General features: G+C 35.4%; 1 protein-coding gene across 4 annotated transcripts in view; it reads right to left on the bottom strand.

The window, feature by feature from the left end:
• The window catches only part of Stag1 (STAG1 cohesin complex component), a 377,958-nt gene that overhangs the window by 91,808 nt on the left and 265,020 nt on the right, over window positions 1-21,130 (bottom strand). For all 4 annotated transcript variants that reach the window (XM_021246771.2, XM_087186950.1, XM_013070789.3 and 1 more), the window contains 3 exons: window positions 18,773-18,880; window positions 15,512-15,626; window positions 9,048-9,165 (listed from right to left, as the gene is read on the bottom strand). In XM_021246771.2, the coding sequence (XP_021102430.1) occupies window positions 9,048-9,165; window positions 15,512-15,626; window positions 18,773-18,880 (341 nt within the window). The remainder of the gene's footprint in view (window positions 1-9,047; window positions 9,166-15,511; window positions 15,627-18,772; window positions 18,881-21,130) is intronic.

Raw genomic sequence — 21,130 nt, forward strand, 5'->3', positions numbered from 1 at the left:
TCCTTTCCCCTAGCCCTCCCACTTCCTTCCCCTTTGCCCCTTTTCTTCCTATTTCACATTACCTATTATACATTTAGTCCTTATTTACACTTTCAGTTTCTCACACCAGAGAAACTATTCAGTATTTACACATGTGTGTCCTATTTATTTCACTTAAGAGTATGGCTTCAATGTGCATCCACTTAGCTACAAATGTCTCTAATTTCTCATTCTTTATGGCTGAGTAGTACTCCATTTTATAAAAAAACCACATTTTCTTTATCCAGTTTCCAGTTGATGGGCATATGGACTGTTTCCAAGTTTTAGCTATTACAAACCGCTGCTATGAACATGGGCGCACATATATCACTGTGGTATGATTCTTTTAATTCTTTGGGGAAGATCCCCAGCAGTGGAATAGTGGGGTCAAATGGGACTTCCAGTCCTAGCTCTTTGAGGTATCTCCATACTGATTTCCACAGTGGTTGCACCAGTCTACACTCCCACCAGCAGTGGAGCAGGGTTCCTCTTTCCCCACAGCCCCGCCAGCATTTCTTATTGGTTGATTTCATGATAGCGCCATTCTTTCTGGAGTGAAGTGGAATCTCAGCGTTGCTTTCATTTCTATCTCTCGAATGACCAGTGATGTTGAACATTTTTTCATGTATTTATTTGCTATTTCTACTTCTTTTTCTGAGAAATGTCTGTTTTTTCAGATGTCCATTTTTGGATTGGGTCTTTAAATTTGGGAGGTCTGATCTTTTTAAGTTCTTTATAGATTCGAGATAGTAGACCTTTGTCTGAGGAAGAGCAGGTGAAGATTTATTCCCACATTGTGGGTCGTCTCTTCACACTGCTGGTGGTTTTTCTAGCTGTGCAGAAGCCTTTTAATAAGAAGAGATCCCACTTGTTGATTGTTTGTGCTAGTTCATGGGCAACTGAGGTTTTGTTCATAAAATCTTTTCCTACACTGATGTCTTCAAGGGTTCTACCTAACCTCTGTTCCAACTGGTTCAGAGTTTCTATTTTAATATTTAGATCTTTAATCCATTTTGATTTTAGTTTAGTGCATGGTGAGAGATATAGGTCTAGTTTAAACCTTTGGCAAGTTGAAGCCCAATTTTTCCAGCACCATTTATTAAAGAGGCTATCTTTCCTCCAGTCAGGGCGTTTGGCTCCTTTATAGAAGATGAGATGGCTGAGTGTGTCTGGAGTTGTTTCTGCATCTTCTAATCTGTTCCACTGGTCCTCAGGTTTCTTTGCCAGTGCCATGCTGTTTTTATAACAGTAGCTTTGTAGTAGAGTTGCAGGTTGGGGACTGTGATACCCACTGCCATGTCTCTGTTACCTAGAATTGCTTTTGCTATTCTGGGTCTCTTCTTGCTCCAAATGAATTTTTGGATTGTTTTCTCAAGGTCCATGAAGTATGCTGCTGGGATCTCAATTGGAATTGCATTAAATCTATATAGCAGTTTTGGAAGTATGGCCATTTTCACTATATTAATTCTTCCTACCCAGGAAGAGGGGATGTCTGTCCAATTTCTGATACCATCTTCAATCTCCCTTTTCAGAGTGCCATAGTTTTCAGAGAAGTGGTCTTTGATGTCTTTCATTAGGTTGATTCCTAGGTATTTCAGTTTTTTGGATGCTATTGTGAAAGGAATTCTTTGCCCTATTTCTCTCTCAGTGAGTCTGTCATTGGTGTAGAGGAAAGCTATTGATTTTTGTGTGTTGACCTTGTAACCAGCTACTTGACTGAACTTGGTTATTAAGTCTAGAAGACTTTTGGTGGAGTTCTTGGGGTCTTCTATATAGAGTATCATGTCATCTGCAAAGAATGACAATTTGATGTCTTCATTACCTATCTTTATTCCTTTTGTTTCTTTCTCTTGTCTAATTGCCGTGGCTAATGTTTCCAGAACTATATCGAACAATAGTGACGATAGTAGACATCCTTGTCTTGTTCCTGATTTGAGTGGGAAGGATTTCAGTGTTTGACCATTTAGTATGATATTGGCTGTTGGTTTTTCATAGATGGCTTCTATCAGTTTGAGGTAGAGACCATCTATTCCAATTTTTTGTAGGGTTTTTATCATAAATGCATGTTGGATTTTGTCAAATGCTTTTTCTGCGTCTATGGAGATAATCATATGGTTTTTGTCCTTGGCTCTACTGATATAGTGTATTACATTGACTGATCTGTGTATGTTGAACCATCCCTGAATCCCTGGGATGAATCCCACTTGATCAGGGTGTATGATCTTCTTGATGATCTTCTGCATTCTGTTTGCCAGTATCTTCTTAAGGATTTTTGCATCTATGTTCATTAGTGAGATTGGCCCATAGTTCTCTTTTTCAGTTGGGTCTTTCTCTGCTTTGGGGATCCAGGTGATGCTTGCTTCCAGGAATGAATTTGGGAGTATTGCTTCCCTTTCAATTTCATTGAAGAGTTTAAACAGTAGTGGCAGCAGTTCCTCTCTAAATGTCTTGTAGAATTCAGCAGTGAAACCATCAGGGCCCAGGCTTTTCTTAGTTCTGTCCATTTCTTCTGTGTTGTCCATCTTACTGGTGTATAGGTTCTGGAAGTAGGTGTTGATGATCCTCTGGATTTCTGCTGAGTCTGTCGTGATTTCACCCTTTTCATTCCTAATTGCATGGATGTGGGCCTTTTCTTTCCTTTTTCTGACAAGGTTGGCTAAGGGTTTGTCAATTTTGTTGATTCTTTAGAAGAACCAACTCTTGACTTCATTGATTTTTTGCATCATTCTCTTAAAGTCTCCACTGCATTGATTTCTCCTCTGATCTTTATACTTTCCTCCCTTGTATGAGCTTTGGGGTTGTCCTGTTCTTCTTTTTCTAGAAGCTTGAGGTTCCGTATCAGGTTAATTGGCCTCGTTCTGTTTTCCTAATATGCGTATTCAGTGCTATGAAATTTCCCTCGTAAGACTGCTTTCATTGTGTCCCATAGATTCCAATATGTTGCACTGTCATTTAATTGAAGGAACTGTCTGATTTCTTCTTTAATTTCCTCTGTGACCCACTGGTTATTCAGAAGTGTGTTGTTCAATTTCCACGTGTTTATGAAATTTATTGAGTTTCTTTTGCTATGGCTCTCCAATTTCATCACACTATGGTCTGATAATATATAGGGGATAACTTCACTTCCTTTGGACTTAAACATGTTCTATGTGTGAGTATGTGGTCTATTTTGGAAAATGACCTATGTGCAGCTGAGAAGAATGTGTATTCTGATTTTGTGGGGTGGAAGACTCTGTAAACATCTGTTAAGTTCATTTGTTCAAGAGTTGGATTGAGTTCTAGTATTTCATTATTTTTTTGTCTAGTTGATCTATTTGTGACAGTGGGGTGTTGAGGTCCCCCACTACAATTGTATTAGTGCATATATGACTTTTCATGTCCATTAGTATTTGTTTTATATAGTTGGGTGCACTTGTGTTTGGTGCATAGATATTTATGATTGTCATCTCTTCCTCTTGGATTGTTCCCTTTACAAGGATGTAGTGTCTTTCTTCGTCTGTCTTAATCAGTGTTGGCTTGAAATCTACTTGATCTGCCAAGTGGATAGCTACTCCTGCTTTTTTTCGGGTTCCTGTTGCATGCAGTATTGTTTTCCACCCTTTAACTTTCAGTCTATGACTTTCCTTTTGAATTGTGTTTCTTGTATGCAGCATATTGTTGGATTTTGCTTCTTGACCCATTCTGCCAGTCTATTTCTTTTGATTGGTGAATTGAGACCATTAACGTTGATGGTTATAACTGAAACATACTGACTTGTCATTGCCATGACTTTTCCTTTTTTTGGGTTCTCCCCCTTTCCATTTAATTTCTTGTCATGCCAGATGGGTTCATTCTGCTTTGCTTCCTGGGGTTGTGATCCTCCATATCTGTTCCTAGGATATTGTGTAAAATTCTTTGGAGTGCTGGTTTGGTATTCATGAAGTTCCTAAGGTGCTCTTTGTCATGAAAGTATCTTATTTCTCCATCCATTTTGAAAGATAGTTTTGTAGGGCACATCAATCTGGGTTGGAGGCTGTTTTCTTTTAGGGCTTGGAATATGTCACTCCAAGCTCTTCTTGCCTTGATGGTTTGTGTTGAGAAGTCTGCTGTGATTCTGATGGGCTTTCCTTTGTATGTGATTTGTTTCTTTTCTCTGATTGCTTGTAGAACTTTGTTCTTCTGTTGTGTTTCTGGAATCTTAACAATTATATGCCTATGTGTAGATTTTTTTTGATCAAGTCTCTCTGGAGTCCTATATGCCTCACTTATCTGTTTGTCAAGCTCTTTTCCCCTCCTTGGGAAGTTTTCTGCCATTATTTCTGTGAAGAGATATTTTCATGTCATCTGCACTCTCTCCTGTTTCTTCACTGACTCCAATCAGTCTTATGTTATTCTTCTTTGGATCATCTAGCAGCTGCTGGATTGATTTCTCATGTTCCCTTATAATTTTGAAGCAGTTTTTCTTTTCCTGCTCACTAATTGCAATCTTATCTTCTATATCTGAAATTCTGTCCTCACATTGGCTCATTCTGCTGTGTAGACTTTCAATGGAATTTTTCATCTCCTGGAAATCTGTTTGCTTCTGTTTTATGGATTCCATTTGTTTCCTATGTTGGGATTCCATCATGTTCCTCAGCTCCTCTCTAGATTTATTAATCATGTCTTGCACTAGGAGCACAATTTCTCCTGTTATCTGAGAAATTATTTCTGATTTCATTTTTTCCAGATCCCCTTTTGTTGCCAGTTCAGTGGGTCCAGGTGGTTGTGTATCAGAGTGTTCCAGTCTCATTTCCCTTTGTGGTTTGTGTAGGTGATCTGGAAGTCTGGTTTTGAGACTTATTTACATGTTTTCTCATTTCAACTGGAGAGGGGGGCTGTTGGCACCTGCATGGATTACCTCCTCTGAGCTGGGAGAGGTGGGACAAGGGCCGGGAGCAGTGGTAGCGATGGTGGCCGGGAAGCCCCTTCCTCTGGACCAGGAGCAGTGGGAGGGCGGTTCAGAAGCCCCTACCTCTGGGCTGGGAGCGCCGTGACTCAGTACAGTGATCTGGTAGTCCAGTGTCCTCTGTGTCTTTGTAGTGTGGAACCAGGTGGGTGTATAGAGGGGCGGGTTGGGGGGGGGTGGTTCCAGTGGATTGTTGCTGGCGGGCTGATTCGGCGTGTTCCTTGGGACTTGAGACCTCCATAGGGCGTGCGCAGACTTGCCTGTCTGCAGCTGGCTGATTCAGCATGTTCCGCATGACTCCCAACCTCAGTAGGGTGTGCGCAGACCTGCCTGTCTGCAGCCAGCTGATTTGGCGGGTTCAGGGAGACTTGCGACCTCGGTAGGGCGTGCCTCTATCTCATCTTGTAGCACTGCCTCATTATGCTCTAGCTATTTTAACTCCCAGAACATAGTATCATTCATGTTTCTGACACTCAGTGCTATTTACACTATCCAGGTAGTTCTCTTGAAAATTCTCATGGCTAGTCCATTATCTTTTAATTTATTGGCTTGTATATGGACTTTTCAGAAAGGTTTTCCATCAAGATTCACTCTGAAAGATGGACTCCTCTTTACTATTATTTATTATAGACACTTTTTAACTCTTGAAATTACTCTATTTATCTGCTTTTGACTTCTACATGAGAATGTAAGCTCCATAGAGGTAATGATTAGGCTAGTTTAATATTGTATTCTTACCATTTAGCATAATATTTGGTATACATAAAATACTCTAAATAAATATTTTTAAAATTATAAATCAGTTAATGATTCCTGGTTTGAAGAATTCTATTACTTTATTCACATTTCTTTCGTTTATTAAGTGGATCACAGAACTGACCAAAAAACATTATCTAGTCAAAGGTCTTCATATTATAGTTGAAGAAGCTGAAACACAGAACCTAAATAAGTTGTTCTGATTAGCTGGTAGCTGAGCTGTTAGGAAAAACGACTCATCTCACACTGTACTAAAATTTCATCCAATTTGCATTTGTTTGTAAACACAGTCACATAAACAAATACAAACAACCGCCCCTTAAAAATATTGTAAGATAGCCTTGAGGCTACTGTGATTTAAGCTGGTGCTGTAGTATTTCACAAAGTCTCACCAAATTTTAGTCCTACATCTTCAATTTTTTTTTTAAATTCTTTTACTGGTTTTTTTGGTACCAGGGATCAAACTCAGGACCTTGCCCTTGCAAGGGAAGTGGCAGCATCACTGAGCTAAATCCCTAGCCCTTCAACTTTTAACTAAACTTTCATCTGTTGAAATTCTACATTTCATTCATCTAAAATTTAATTTCTAAATACTTTCAAAAATAAGTTATTAGTAGTGTTTTGTTATAAAATCAGCACCGTAAACTGATTTGGATGCCATTCCATGCCAGAGTTTTATGTTGCACAGCACTCAATGAAAAATTTAAGAATAAAATTGAGTTATTATGTAGATACCATTTTTTATTTGTTATGTCTAATTTCCAAAACTTTCCCTACTCAGACTGAATCATATCCTAAAACTGTAACTGGCTTTTTAAAAAAATGTTCCCATGTTATAAGTCACTCTTCTATTGCTAAAAACAGATCAATGAAACCCAAGCCAAAGCAAAACAATGTCTTGAGTTGAAGCCAAAGAATGTCAACAAAATTTAAACTACAATGAAACAGCTAATAATGCACAGTTATTTTAATATAGTAAATTCATCAAGATCATTTTGATGAAAGACTTGGTAATTTCCATTCACTGATTTACATATCATATATAAGTTATCTTAAAAAGTGAACAATACCAAGGTATATAATCTTGGTGCCTCTTCTCATAATATATGCCTTGCCTTTCTTCTAAGATACAATGCTATTAAACTGGAGGTGGTAGAGATAAAAGGCATGGAATCAGAAACAAGAAGCTCTAATCTGTTCTGGTAATTCGCTAATTTTAAGGCTGAGAAAAAGGCAAAGAAAATGGATGGAACATACCACACTCAGTATTATGCAAAGGCCTCTTTTTCAAGTGCTAATTGGGCAGTAGTGACTTTTTTTTAGACAGGGTCTCACCAGATACTCCAGGCTGGCTACTATGTAGCCAGGCTGGCCTCAAACTTGTGGGGATCCTCCTGCTTCAGCTTTCCGAGGGGCAGTAGTAATTTTAACAGTAAAAATATTACAGTGAGTTAGAAATAGAATGTATGAAGTCAGTAAACTTAGGAAAATGTGTAAGTAAAATAAGGAGAAAAAGAACATAAGTTGATATTCCTGTGATCACAAGGAGCCCAGAGTATAGCTAAGGGTTTGAACTACTGAGCAGAGGGCCCTGTTAACTTAGTAATAGGATCATTCGCTTACTAAGAATATAATAGAGGAAAGAAACACATGCAAATAGAGTCGATAATAATTAAGGTGGAGCCAAATACAGAATAATAAGCTCCATTTGAAAGATGGGCTGGGAAAAATTTGGCAGGACAACTATTAAGTTATGAGTTAAGTTTTCAAAAGGCATATTGAGCCAGGTTATAGTAAATATGTGCTTGCTATTTTTCTCATTAAATTTTGTCAAATCCAAAATAGATATATGCATCCCTACTTAGAAAGGACAGTGGGGCTGGGCGTGATGGTACATGCCTTTAATCTCAGCATTTGGGAGGCTGAGCAGGCTGACTTCTGTGTGTTCATAAACAGGCAAGGTTACATAGTGAGTTCAAGGACAGCTCATACTACATGGTGAGATCCTGTCTCCAAAAACAAAAAACAAAAAACAAACACCAGAGTGGGGATCATGCACACTATTGATAACCTGTTCAGGTAGTCAAGTTTAGGGGATGGCTTGTTCTGCTGTTATTATTTTAAAGGTTTGAATCACATAGGAGGGTGGGGAAATTAGAATAAAGAATCAATAGTATACTACCTTGCTTAATACAACAACTCCTAAAGTTATATAAGAAAAGCAATCTTTAAGTTACAGAGAAGAAGAAAAGGATCAGAAAAATTAAAGACTTTGAATCAGAAGCGAGAGTTAAAAATCTGAATTTATAGTCCTTTTGATTGTGAAGTTCATGTTCAATCCACTATGAGCCTGGGTACGTGAATATACTGCCTACCTTTTAGGATTGATGCGTAAATTAAATGAATTAGTAGTTCATTTTTAAAAGTTTCATTATGTGCTTCTTTAAGAAGCAAGAAATATGGTGTATGGGAAAAAGTATTTCTAGTACTAAGGAGCTAATATTCTTTTTTTTTTTTCGGTACCAGAAATCAAACTCAGGTTCATAAAATATTTTAGAATACAACCACTTTATGAAGTAAATAAATCTATTATGCAGTGCATGTATGTAAAATGTAAAAACCTTACTTCAGAAATTATCTTGTAACTATTATTCCCCCCATTTCTTGAACAGCAAGGTAAATTATCTTATTCTCCCTCTCCCTCTTTCTTTGTTTTAGTACCAGGGATCGAACTCAGGACCTTGTGCTTGTGAGGCAGGCAGCATCATCATCTTATTTCTGATTTCAAAAATTATAACAAAGAAGGAGATGGTTGTATTATAACTAAATTCTAAGCATTAGGGCTGGGATATATCTTTATGATACAGTATGTGTTTAGTATGTGCAAGGCCTTGGGTTCAAAACCACACACACACACAGAGGGAAGAATGGAGAGAGGGAGAGGAAGAAAGGGGGAGAAGTTGGAGAGGAAAATCATGTGTGTCAAAGTTTTCCAAGTTTACATGTTAATATAGCAAAAAGATTCAGGATATACTTTTTTTTTTTACAATGAGTATTTTTGGGGGAGGGGGTCTCAAACCATCATCAAAAATCACTTTTTTGAATATTACACAGCAGTTACACAGATTTTTAAAACACTTGTGCAGCATCCTAGCAGAGTTAACATGAAAACAAGTTGTAAACTGTTGAGGCATGCTTACTTCTTGTAGGAAACAAATGGTTCTCTTGACAAAAACAATGCATACTTGGCATATATTTATTTTTAAGAAGTGATCTATATAGTATCTATATAGTATGATTATCAATGGAAACATAATAATATATAAATCAACTTGTCAAAATACTATACCTTCCTCTCCTTGAACAGGTTCTTCTAATAGCAACTCTGTCATACATTCCCAGTCTTTCAACAGTTCTTGAGAGCTCTCCCACAAACTGTCCACCAAGTAGGCTGCATGTTCGTGTAACTAAAATTAACAAACTCAGTGTGACTAAAAAACATTTTAGGAAAAAAAAAACTACTAATACTATTTTGAGTTAGTAAACCATTTTCATCATAGTTAAAATGTTTTGGACTCAATGATTCCAAGAAGCATTTAAAGAATAATGTATATATATAATTCAGGACATAGTATGTAGAATCAGTTAACTTTTTAACATTTATAGTAATAAGATTAAGGATATCCTAATCCAGTGAGGAAATTGAGAGAGCTAGTAATAGAATTCCCAAAATTATAAAGCCAAATCTAGGTCACTTTTTACTACACCTGCTTGTCACTTTTTAACCATTTTTTTTTTGGTTTTGTATTTAAAGAAAAAATGACCAATTTCTTCTATAATCCTATTTGAGACCTTGGTGCTAGCCTTGCTTACTTTACATCTTTATTTGGTAAAGGCAAAAAATGTTAATTATTGCCTCTCTCCTCTTTTTTACTTCACTCAATACATCCCTTACCTCATCCTCATTTTCTGTTGGTCATTGATTTCTTTACAATTTTCACTGGAACGTATGTTTCCAAAGCAAACAAACTCACTTAAATTCCTCATCAAACACTTAATACAATCTCTGTACTACTTGTTGGTCATTAAAATCTTGGAGAATATGGTGTTATTCCAAAGAAACTTTTCAGGGAAGGTAAGTATAAGTGTTGATATCATTTTAGTTTCTGCTACTCATAAGTCTTTTCCGCTCATTTGCATAGAAGATCTTCTCTTCAGGCTTACAAGCTATAGCTAAATCACCCTTGAGATCAGAGCAAATTAACTATGAATTACAATTCATTCTTGAGTTGTTAAAACTAATTTAACACATTGAGATCAAAGTTTCATGAAAAAAATAAAAGAAATGAGCTGGGTGTGGTGGTCCACGCATGTAATCCCAGCATTTAGGAGGTCAAGGCAGGAGGATCTCTGTGAGCTCCAGACCAGGTTGGAATACTACTGTACACTGCAAGACTCCGTCTCAAACAGTCCCCTCCCCTAGCCCTGAGTAAAGACCAGTGCACAGCACACAGAAAGGGCAAAAACAGGAACTCCTACTAGATCAATGCAACTTTTAATCTATACCATTTCTTTTTTTCTCTCTTAGGCTTTTCTTCTTTTGCACTGTTTTCTAGAAAAATTCTTTAATCTACAGTCAATCTTTAGATTTGTCTATTTGGACTTAATATTTATTGACTATCCTTCTTAAATTCTGAAATCAAGATTTTAATTTCTGTGGATTATCTTTGTCTTTCAAAATAGTCTCTTCTCAAATGGCATGGGTCTTTCGTCTGATGGCAAAATCTTGTCTGGAGAAGGAATTAAATATATATATATTTTTTGGTACTGGGGATCAAACCTGGGACCTTTCGCTTATGAGGCAGGCAGCAGAACCACTGAGCTAAATCCCCAGCCCCAGAATTAAATATTTTTATCAATAGTTTCAGTCTTATTTTTCATGTTTTAGACACTCTTTGTGGCAGTTCATATATGTTAATGGTCTAAATTCAACAATGGTAGTAGCCATAATCCTCTTTCTTTTCTTCTTCTTCTTTCCCCCAGGAGATAGGGTCTTGCTATGTACTTCAGGCTGGCCTTGAATTCCAGGCAATCTCCCTGCTTCAGCCTTCTAAGTGCTGGAATTATACGTGTGCACCATCATACCCCGATCAGCATCCCTTTTTTTTTTTTTTGAGTCTGATTGCAAAGTCCTGGTCTCCTTGACTGAGGAGGAAAAAGAGGAGATCTATAATCTGGCAGGTTTTCCTTCTACTGTATAGGTATCTAACTTGTCTTTTCAATGTAAAAATTTCTTGTCCCTATTGGTGACCACAAATTATCTAAACATTTTACTACTTTGCTTCTCAGACCTACTGTACCAGCAGTTCTAAAGTGACAAATGAGCTCTGCTAAAGGACAGCCTCTTATTTACTATTTATGTTACCCTCTTCTGTGGCTCTAATTCTTAGTATATTTCAGAGTTCTTCCAGAAAATCTGTTAAAAATGGAATTTTCTATTTTTGCCTCATGGGCTAGAGGTTACTTAACAGTACTAGAATTTGTTTTTTTTCTTTTTGGTACCAGGGATCGAACTCAGGACCTTGCACTTGTGAGGCAGGCGGCAGAACCACTGAGCTAAATCCCCAGCCCAATACTACTGGAATTTGCAGCCTTTCCTCACTTACTATGTAGCTTCTATAAATTACTCACTGTTTTGGTGAATTGGTAATACTTCTTCTTCTTTTTTTTGAGACAAGGCCTCGCTATGTAGTTCAGGCTGGTCTTGAGCTCAATATGTAGCCCAGGCTGACCTGGAACTCTCAGCAATCCTCCTGCCTCTACCTCCCCAGTGCTGGGATTATAGGTGTGTGTCACCATGGCCAGCACCTCTTCCATTTAACTAATTGAAGCCTGAGGTTTTTAGTGGAGAAATTCATTACACAATTCAACCTCTTTGATTGTGAACTGGGGCAAATTAAAATTTAGCTCTGGTATGTTGTAATATTCCTATCAGAAATTTTGGGAGGTCTTTTGTATTGAAGATTGAAACCAAGGAGCACTAAGCTACATTCCAGGCCTCTTTCATTTTATTTTGAGAAAAAGTCAAGCTTTTTCAGAATAGCATGATCACTCAGAGATTACTTTGACATAATACTGAATGTAGGAAAGTCCTTCTATCTATGAGCACCTGTGATAGCCACATAACTTGGAAGTTTCAACTTTCTGTTAGAATATCAGGTAAATCTATGTTTGGGGAAGAAAGAAAAAAGTTCTAACATAGCCCAGTAAGGGTAAAAGGTCATAATTATTTTTCAGACATTTTATACCCAAGTGAAAGATAAGAAGGAAGACAGTAAGCCATGTTTAATGGCCATTAAAAACAATAAACAAGGGCCAGGTATTTAGCTCAGTGGTTCCACTACCTGCCTCACAAGTGCAAGGTCCCGAGTTTGATCCCCAGTACCAAAAAAAAAAAAAAAAACAAGGACAAAAAGAGACAATAAACAAAACACAGAGATTAAAAAAAAATGGGAACCATTAAAGTACAAAATTTTGTTTTTGTCATCCTTTTTTTAAAAAGTGTGAAAATCAGGTAGCTAATGAGCATTCTTTGTACTCTTCAAAAACTAGATGAACAAAAATTTTAACTCTTCAATGGATTAAAAAAAATCACTGTATGACAACATGGACAATTCAAGTTGTATCAAAGTGCATTTATTATACAGATTTATTATATAGTATATAAAGTTATTTGTATCTATATAGGTTTTGCCTTGCTAAATAAAAGTATATTTCAATTTACAGTTTTCCTCTAAGTTTACATGTGGACAAATTAATCTCATTTCTGGTAACTACAATTTTCAAGGTATATTCGGACCCATCCTTAATTAGGTTCAGAGTTAATTCCAATATTTATCTAAATTTCTTTCTGTCTCCTAATCTTTCTGTTGGCTAGTTAAATACAATGAAGGATTTCACTTTCTGGTAGAAACTTACAGTAATCCTTTATATGACAAATCATTTAATATTCAAATAATCACCCCAAGTTATTAAGCCTAGAATTTCTAAACAACTTACGTTTGCTAAAATAGAGCCACTCACAAGTGAATCTTAAAGGACAAAGAACAAAAACAAACAAAACTGAGCCAAACAGACAGGAAAAAAAACCCCTCAATATATCATTTGTGCCCCAGGGATGAACATTCTGGGGACAATTCTTAGATGTATCAACAATATGCCTGTCAATTTGCCATCTGACTGTCACAATTACCCTCATTCAATAAGCTTACAAAAAGAAAGACTGTATTTCAGGCTTGCATAACTTTCTGAAATAATTACTAATAGCTTCCTTGTCCCAATGAAAAGATCTGAGTCTCTAAAACAAACTCTATGGTTTACAATAGCTATAGGGAAATCTAGACTAAATGCATTCAAATATCAATAATCCTTCTGACTGGCATGCATCTAAAATATGAAGTATTTTGTCATCTGAAATTAATGACTGCTATAAAGATTGTGGTAACTTAAAAATGTCACTTTTTGGTAGCAAAAGAAAACAACTAGTTTAAGCAGGTTCCTTGACCTGTATAATTTAACCTGCACTGTAAAACTTTTTCAACACTTTATACTCCTATTAAAATATTACTATTTCACACAATTGTAAAACAAAAGAATGAACATCAGTTCAGTTAATCCCAGGTAAGTGATCTGCAACTCATCTATAATACTCATTCTACTTTATATTTCTAAAGTCTCTGCTAATTCAGCATTTTGTGAATCTATTAGTAAAATTTTAATAATCAAGGTGTGTTACAGTATAACAGGGAAATTTAGAGTAGGGTGCCATCAGAATCCCATCACACTATATGAATATGACTTCAATAAGCATTCAGGTTTGAGTGTATACTAGTACAACAGGTTAAGAAAGACTTTTCATAAATAATGTTTCTTGTAAAACAGGAGACCAAAAAGCCAATATACTGACCATGACTCAATTAGAAACCACTGAATATGGTTTGCAGCTGACAAAAATGCCATATAGAAGAACTGGGAAATGTAAGTTAGTACTGTTGTAACACTATGGGTAACAACAGTAAATACAGTACTACTGCCTGAAAATACAGCAGTAATAAACTCTGTAAGTTAGTGCTTGATGAAATTACTTGAAACTAATACTCAAAGCTTTTAACAAATCAAAAAGTCCTAGAGCTTTCAGAAACCAGAAACATTTTCTTTTAATAATTTAAGTCAATTAGCCAAGACCATGACATTCCCTAAACTTTTTATCAATTTAATAATATTTTCATATCTCATTCCTATCAATTTTTGAAACTATTGTTGGTACAGTCATCATTTTACATAGGATTTGACAGTTGAGTTATACTTCTTATCCATTGCTCTAAAACCTAAGGAAGTTAGGAGTATAAATTCAAATGGGCTATTTATTTATTATAAGTGTACTATTTACTGGGCATTTAGTATTTTAACCTAAAAATTGATATTTTGAACTTCATTCTATAATTTACCCAAACTTGCTTTGTTAATAAAATAATATTTTACATCCTTACTATGCAAGGTATGGTCTGTGGATCAAGATCATAAGCATCACCTAAGTGCCTGTCAGAAAAGCAGAATCTCAGGCCCCTCTCCAGAGCTACTGTATCAGAAATGGCATTTTAACAAGATACCAAGGTGATTTATAAGCACATCAAAACATTATTCTTAAATACATTCTTTACACAAATGTCAACTCTCCAGTTGGTTTTGTTTCTAAGTTTATTTTTTCTCTATTCAGTCCCAACTCAAAATATCAGGGTAACTCCTCTGCATTCTACCCTACTATACCCTAACCAATGTCACTGAATGAATTCAGTACATACTTCTCTGATTTTATTTTTCATATACATTGCCTGTTTGTCTCTTTGTAATTCCTATTTTCTCTAGCACTCTCGGACTTGAACATTCATGGAAACTTTTAAATTTCTCTTTTTCCCTGACATTTCAACACAAGTGAAAAACACCTTTTCCCAAATAAAATTGAGTCTGAAATTTCTAGACTTTCTTTAGTTCTTTTGTAACTATTCTCATTCATTTCTAAACTAAGTAGTTTATTCATTCAGGGGCTCTTTAGGTTAAATTTACCAGTTCTCCAATGTCATGCTAGTAATAAAAATGCCAAAACAGTATTTTAGTATGCAAACAAAAGTTTATCTGAGAAAACAGACCCCAATACATGAGTGTTAATTATAAAATCACTTATTTGTGCGTGTGTGTTTGAGACAAGGTCTCATTATGTAGTTCAGGCTGTCCTTGAACTTACTATGTAGCCCAGGCTGGCCTTGAGACCTTGTAGCTATCCTCCTGCCTCATTTAAATCATCTAAATGATAACTGACTATAGCACATGGACATATTGCCAACGGACTTGTACACTGTCAAGTAAAACAACTGAATACATTTTTGTCCCAATAACAGGATTTTTAAACAAGACAGAATTAATGGTTTTAACAGCTTGACAACTTTCACAAAAAACTTAACAATTTAAAATCTAGATACAAATTCAAGAAAAAAATAAAAGTATGCAATACTGGAAAAGCATAAAAGTTTTAACAAATTTACTAGTCTATGTTCAGGATTGCTACATACCTACAAATATATTTAAAATTTCTTCCTACAAAAGGTAGAATACTGATTCTATAATCAAGTAGTTGAGGAACTGTACAAGAGACAGGACTGTTTTCATTTGACTGAAAAAAATCAATTACACTAAATGAAAAGATGACTTTATTTAATATGTACTGCTACATATATATATATACTTTTTTTTTTTTACCTCACTTTCAAGAAAAAAAAGAACAAGCATCCTAATGAGGTTCCCATTAGGACTGTTCCTTCCTCTCCTCTTTGCTAATGCTTCTTCTGCTTGTGGGTCATGTCTGCTAAACAACCTGAGGAGAGAAAACAGCATTACAAACTCATATATACATGAATTTCAGTCTCCCCTCAATATAAATTACTTCAGTGTAACAAAATGTCTGCGATCAGATTACAAATCTAGTTCAACAAAAATGTATCCATGATATCTTTATAGATAAAAATGGTTAGATTTTTAAAATTTCAAGCAGATCAACTATATATAAAATGTACGAAGAAAGTTTTTTACTGATAAATAATACTCATTTATTTATGAAAAATACAAGCACTGCTATTATCCTGTATAATTGATACTAGAATATAAATTTTAAACTGAACTCTATTTTCTTAAGTATTGATTTTACAGTATTCTAATTATAACATTAAACCAAATCGTCCAGCAATAATTATAAAATTTCTTTTAATCTTCATTACCTCACTTTACCCTTACAGCCCATTACTTAGAAACTGCACTGCTTCCAGTAAAACTGACATTAATACATTTTAGAAAATACTATTTTGTAACAAACTTCTAAAATATGGCTGAGAAATGATATAAATTTTTAAATTTATTCTAATAAAATTTAAGGACAGCTACCAGCCATGGTGGCACATGCCTGTAATCCCAGAACTCAGGAGGGTGAGGGAGGATTGCTGCCAGTTCAAGACCAGCCTGGGCTACATACTGAGTTCAAGGTCAGCCAGAACTACAAGACCCTATCTCAAAAACCAAACAAGCAAGTAAGCCAAAAAACAACTTAAAGACTGCTAAATGTCTCTATTTCCAGGTACTGCACTACGGAATAGGGATACAGGCAAATAGCAGTGAACAAAGACAAAAGTCCCTATTCTCACAGAACTCTCACTCTGTGGATGGCAATAAACTAAGTACACACTTATCTCAAGACTCATAAAGAAAAATAATAGGAATAGGCAAATAGCTTGTATGAGTTTATGTGAATCATGATAGGGTCTGAAATAAAACATTAACTGAATAAAACAAGAATGATTTCATGTAATGTAAAAACAAACTAATTTCAAGTAGATTATAACAACAGAAAAGTTTAATCTCCTTGGTTGGTGGAAGCATGACTGATTTTGAGTTAATATCTTGCTATCATAATAGTTTAAGAGAAGGTTTTGCTAGGTGTGATGGTGCATGTCTGTAATTGCAACTATATGGTACGCTAAGGCAGGGGAATAACAAGTTTGAGGCCAGCCTTGGCAACCTGCCAAGACCTTGTCTTAAAAGGGATAGGAAATATAGATTGCGTAGAATGCTTGCCTAGGATCCATAAGGTCCTGGGTTCAACCCGCAGTACCACACACACACACTTTAGAGAGGTTTTGTCCTTTGGATAGTAAATAGAAAACATGAGGGCCCTTGGTAATTAAAATATACCAATTTAGATAATTGCACTTACTTATAAATATAAGGTACTGCAATTAGCTGAAATTTTAAATGTTATAATGTGGACATTTGGGTGACATTAAAATATTTATTTCAGGTATGTTTCACTATTTTTTAATAATTGGTTAAGACTGCCCATAATGTATAAACACAAGTCACTATGTATACACAAGCATACATACACATATATGGACACTTGGGGTTACTCTTTATCTTACTTGTTAGGACTTTTAACAGACTACTATATCAGAATATAGAAGAATGCTCCAAGAAGTAGTCATTAAAAATCAAAAGTTATTAAAATATGCATGTCTCTAGAGTAAGGGCCTAAAATCGGCATGTAGAGAAAACTTTCGTATTTGCAAAGGAGTTGGCTTCATTTTCATATAGAAATAATGAAGGGCTACCCTCCTAAATTTTTAATGTAAAATATTTCTACTTATACATTTAGCAAATATTTCAAACTTATGCATACAAATAAAACTACCCAAGGTCTTTTTCTAATTTGCGTGCTATGTTGTGATGATCTCTGCTCTACACAGAACCAACCTCTTTATTTTCTTTTTGAAGGCACAGAAGCAATAAATTCTTTCTAAAAACAAACTAACTGAAAAGTTTAATAAAGAATAGAGACTAACTAGAAAATACAGTGAAAGGGAAATTAACACTATAACACATCCTTGATATTTGTTGAGAGAACACCCCAAAATAAATACGAAAATTTCATGACTACAGATGTCATGGTGTTAAGTCCAATATATTATTTTAAAAGTCATGCCTTAAAATCTTAATTTTCTTCCTCTTTACTTTCACTGCCGGCATACACTAGTAGCCTGTTTGCATTTAAGAAAGACTTCTCACATAGAAACATCTTTGCCCACTTTAGGTAGTACAACTAAATACTGAACAATTTATTATTGCATTACCAACATCCAGATAGTGGATGGAGCTACAGCCCACCTCATTATCAAAGTTAATTATCCATGTATAACAGTTGCCCAGAGCACAATTTACATCTACTGTTTAGCATAATCACAAGCTAGGATATGTAATAGACTTTTGGATTCACCTGTCAATAATCAAAGCCATTAAACCCACAAGCAAAATTACCAACAAGAAAACAAAGCAAACAATACACAACCAAGAATATGTTTATATTGTGAGAATAACTCCACTAAATTACATATACAGTAAACCACAATAAAAATGTATTTCATAAGAGCTTTTATGCTCATAAATTCAGTTCTATGTTTTGCCAAAAAACAGATGAAATGTAAAAAAATTTAAACTCTAACTGTATATGTAAGTTTCAGAATTAGTATCGATTACTGACTAAAATAATCCTTATGCCAATGAAGAGTATGGGAAAAAACTATGAAGTGTTACGTTGACACTTTGAAGGTGACACTGCTTCACATTTAGATTACAAATCCTGAAAAAATGAGATCAGAACTAAGTATTTTGAAACGGAGAAAAAAACTAATGAAAAAGTTTTTATAAACACCATGTACTTCCCAAATCTGTACTCACATCCCCAGCTGAGAACCATCCTATTCTCTCAGACTTTAGGGAAAAGGAATATGTAACAAAGCATATCATTCTCAGGGACGTGATTCATGATGTGTATGCATGCTATGAGGATTTATTACCCCCAAGGTAGTGTGAAATGGACACTTTCAGCACTGTGTTCATTCAGACTTACTATTTTCTAGTAACTCTAAACAATAAAATAAAACACAAAAGTAGAACTTGTTTTCAAAGATAACTCACTTTTTGTGAAGGAACTCTCCAGCTGCCACAGCAACAGGACGATGTGCTGAGTATACCAAATGGTAAACATTTTCACAGTCTTCATTAGAAAGGGCTTCTTCACTTCCACTGAAAAATTCAGAAAGTACATCTGAACCAAAACAAATGTTGATTTTTAATTCTACCTTTAAGTTTTTCAAAGTGCAACATAGCTGGAGGTACACTGATCTTAGTTTTGTTTTTATCTTACTTTAAAACTAATATTTTTCTTTATAAAATAGTCATATGAAATTTAGAAAATACAGATAAAATAAAAAATTTTACCCACAACTATTAATACCGATGGATATGTATTAATCTAAATTAGCTCAAGCTTTCTGTGCATAACATTTTCATTGATACGTTCTGAAAATGTAGCTGTCATTGTTTCACAGAGTTAAATTGTTATGTAACTTTTCTTTCCAGGAATTTTATCATTGAAATTATATTTCATCATCATATTTATAACACTAGTCTTTGTACTAAATAAATGAATTCTGTAGTCATAACCATTCCTTTACTAATACAATTTTCCTTTCTGTTCTTGTATTTTTTAACTGTCATTTCTTTTTTTTTTTTTTTAACTGTGTCATTTCTTAATTGGTTACAATTCAGTTTTTTTCTTCTTCAAGAACTCATTTCCTGACTATTAGTATGTTTAAAAACACCTGCAATAATTACAACAACTAGATGGGACACAGAATTCTTAGGCTGCACTGGTAGGGGAGCAACTTCATTCCCCACATTGACACATGGAGATGCCAAGCTAGGAAGTTGAAGAATCTATCAAACAAATAAAATTAGAATGATCTTCTCAGCAAAAGAAGGTAACTGCATCACAATGTAAGAAAGAAACTGTAGTACGGACTGACTGAAAAATAGTTGGATGTCTAGAATGAGAAATAGGCTAGAAGCATTTTAAAAGTGCATTCCTTTGCGGTCAATAATACTTGTTTCTAAAAAAACCAAAAACTTTAGCTCAGTGGTTCCGCGGCCTGCCTCGCAAGTGCAAGGACCTGAGTTTGATCCCCAGTACCAAAAAACAAAAACCTGTATTGGCACTGTGAGGCAGAAAAACTGTAGTGCAAGCAGGACTATTACTATAACAACAGGACTATTGATAGGTATTGGGAAATTAACAGTATAGGCAGCCTGTGAACTAACTTTCCCTATCTGTCCTTTCCATATCCTCAGGGTTATAAACTTAAAATTGAGGGAAACAGGCTCTAAGTTTGCCAACGAAGAGTGACAGATTATAATCACAGACTCTTTGCTCTGGCACACAGGTATTTTTATTCAAGCCCAACTAATACTCCCTAAATTTCAAGGAGGGGGCCCCTAAACCAATTTATGTATCATTAACCCGAATGTATAATGATCTGAGGAGAAACAAAATAACAGAACAGAATAATTTAATGACATTTTAGGACTCCATGCTCTTAAACAAAGGGAAAATAATCTACTGAAAGTAGAACAGTTGGGTAAAAGAAAAATTTAAAGGAGATTATTATAGAATGTAAATGTGACTTTACTTTTCCTTCTGGGAGTTTTGTTAGAAATTGCACAAGCCGAGAAAAATAAAGCCAGACTATTTCATGCATATACTATATAAGGCCGGAAAGCTTGGTTGTTATCCTTAGCTCATGGCCTAATAAAATAATAAATAACTAGAAATTAGAATGAGCAATAATCTGTAGAGAAGATTTCTTTAAAGGGAAAGATGCCAAAATGTTGAGGTACCGAGTCCTCCACAAGCCAACCTATAACACCAAGTTTCAGAGAACTTCTATGATAACTTTATATGTATCCCTTACAATGCCAGGGAAATTTAGGAACCAGAACCTAGTGCAGGGCTTAAAAAGTTCCAAAGGAACAGTCTATAGTAGCAGAATAAAAATGGAGGGGTACAAGGAAGTGAGGGCTATGTCCCCCATCCATAAATGATCTCGATTTCCTGAAGGTCGTATATGGAATATTGAAAACAAGCCTGCATGAATAGTTTTAAAAAGACTTTGCCCAAGGTGGGCATGATGGTGCACATCTGTAATTTGGAAGGCTGAGGTAGGAGGTTCACAAGTTTGAGGCCAGTCTGGGGAATTTAACAAGACACCCTCAATAAAACAAAACAACAAAACAAACAACACTGCTCAATAGGACCACCTATGGAACGCAATTCCAATACAGAAAGTATGAAAGCCAGGAGCTGGGTCAAAGTAAATTACCAAAGGAGGCACTGTCCATTCTGCAGATTACCAATTCCTAGAGTAAGATCATAAGGAGTCAGATATTATATCTGACACAACTAGAAGGCTACAATTTTATCTCTGAAGACCTTTTTTT

This window comes from Heterocephalus glaber, unplaced genomic scaffold (assembly GCF_053883595.1).
Source record: "Heterocephalus glaber isolate CG9 unplaced genomic scaffold, H.glaber_assembly_v1.0 deba00001504, whole genome shotgun sequence".
Taxonomy (NCBI): domain Eukaryota; kingdom Metazoa; phylum Chordata; class Mammalia; order Rodentia; family Bathyergidae; genus Heterocephalus; species Heterocephalus glaber.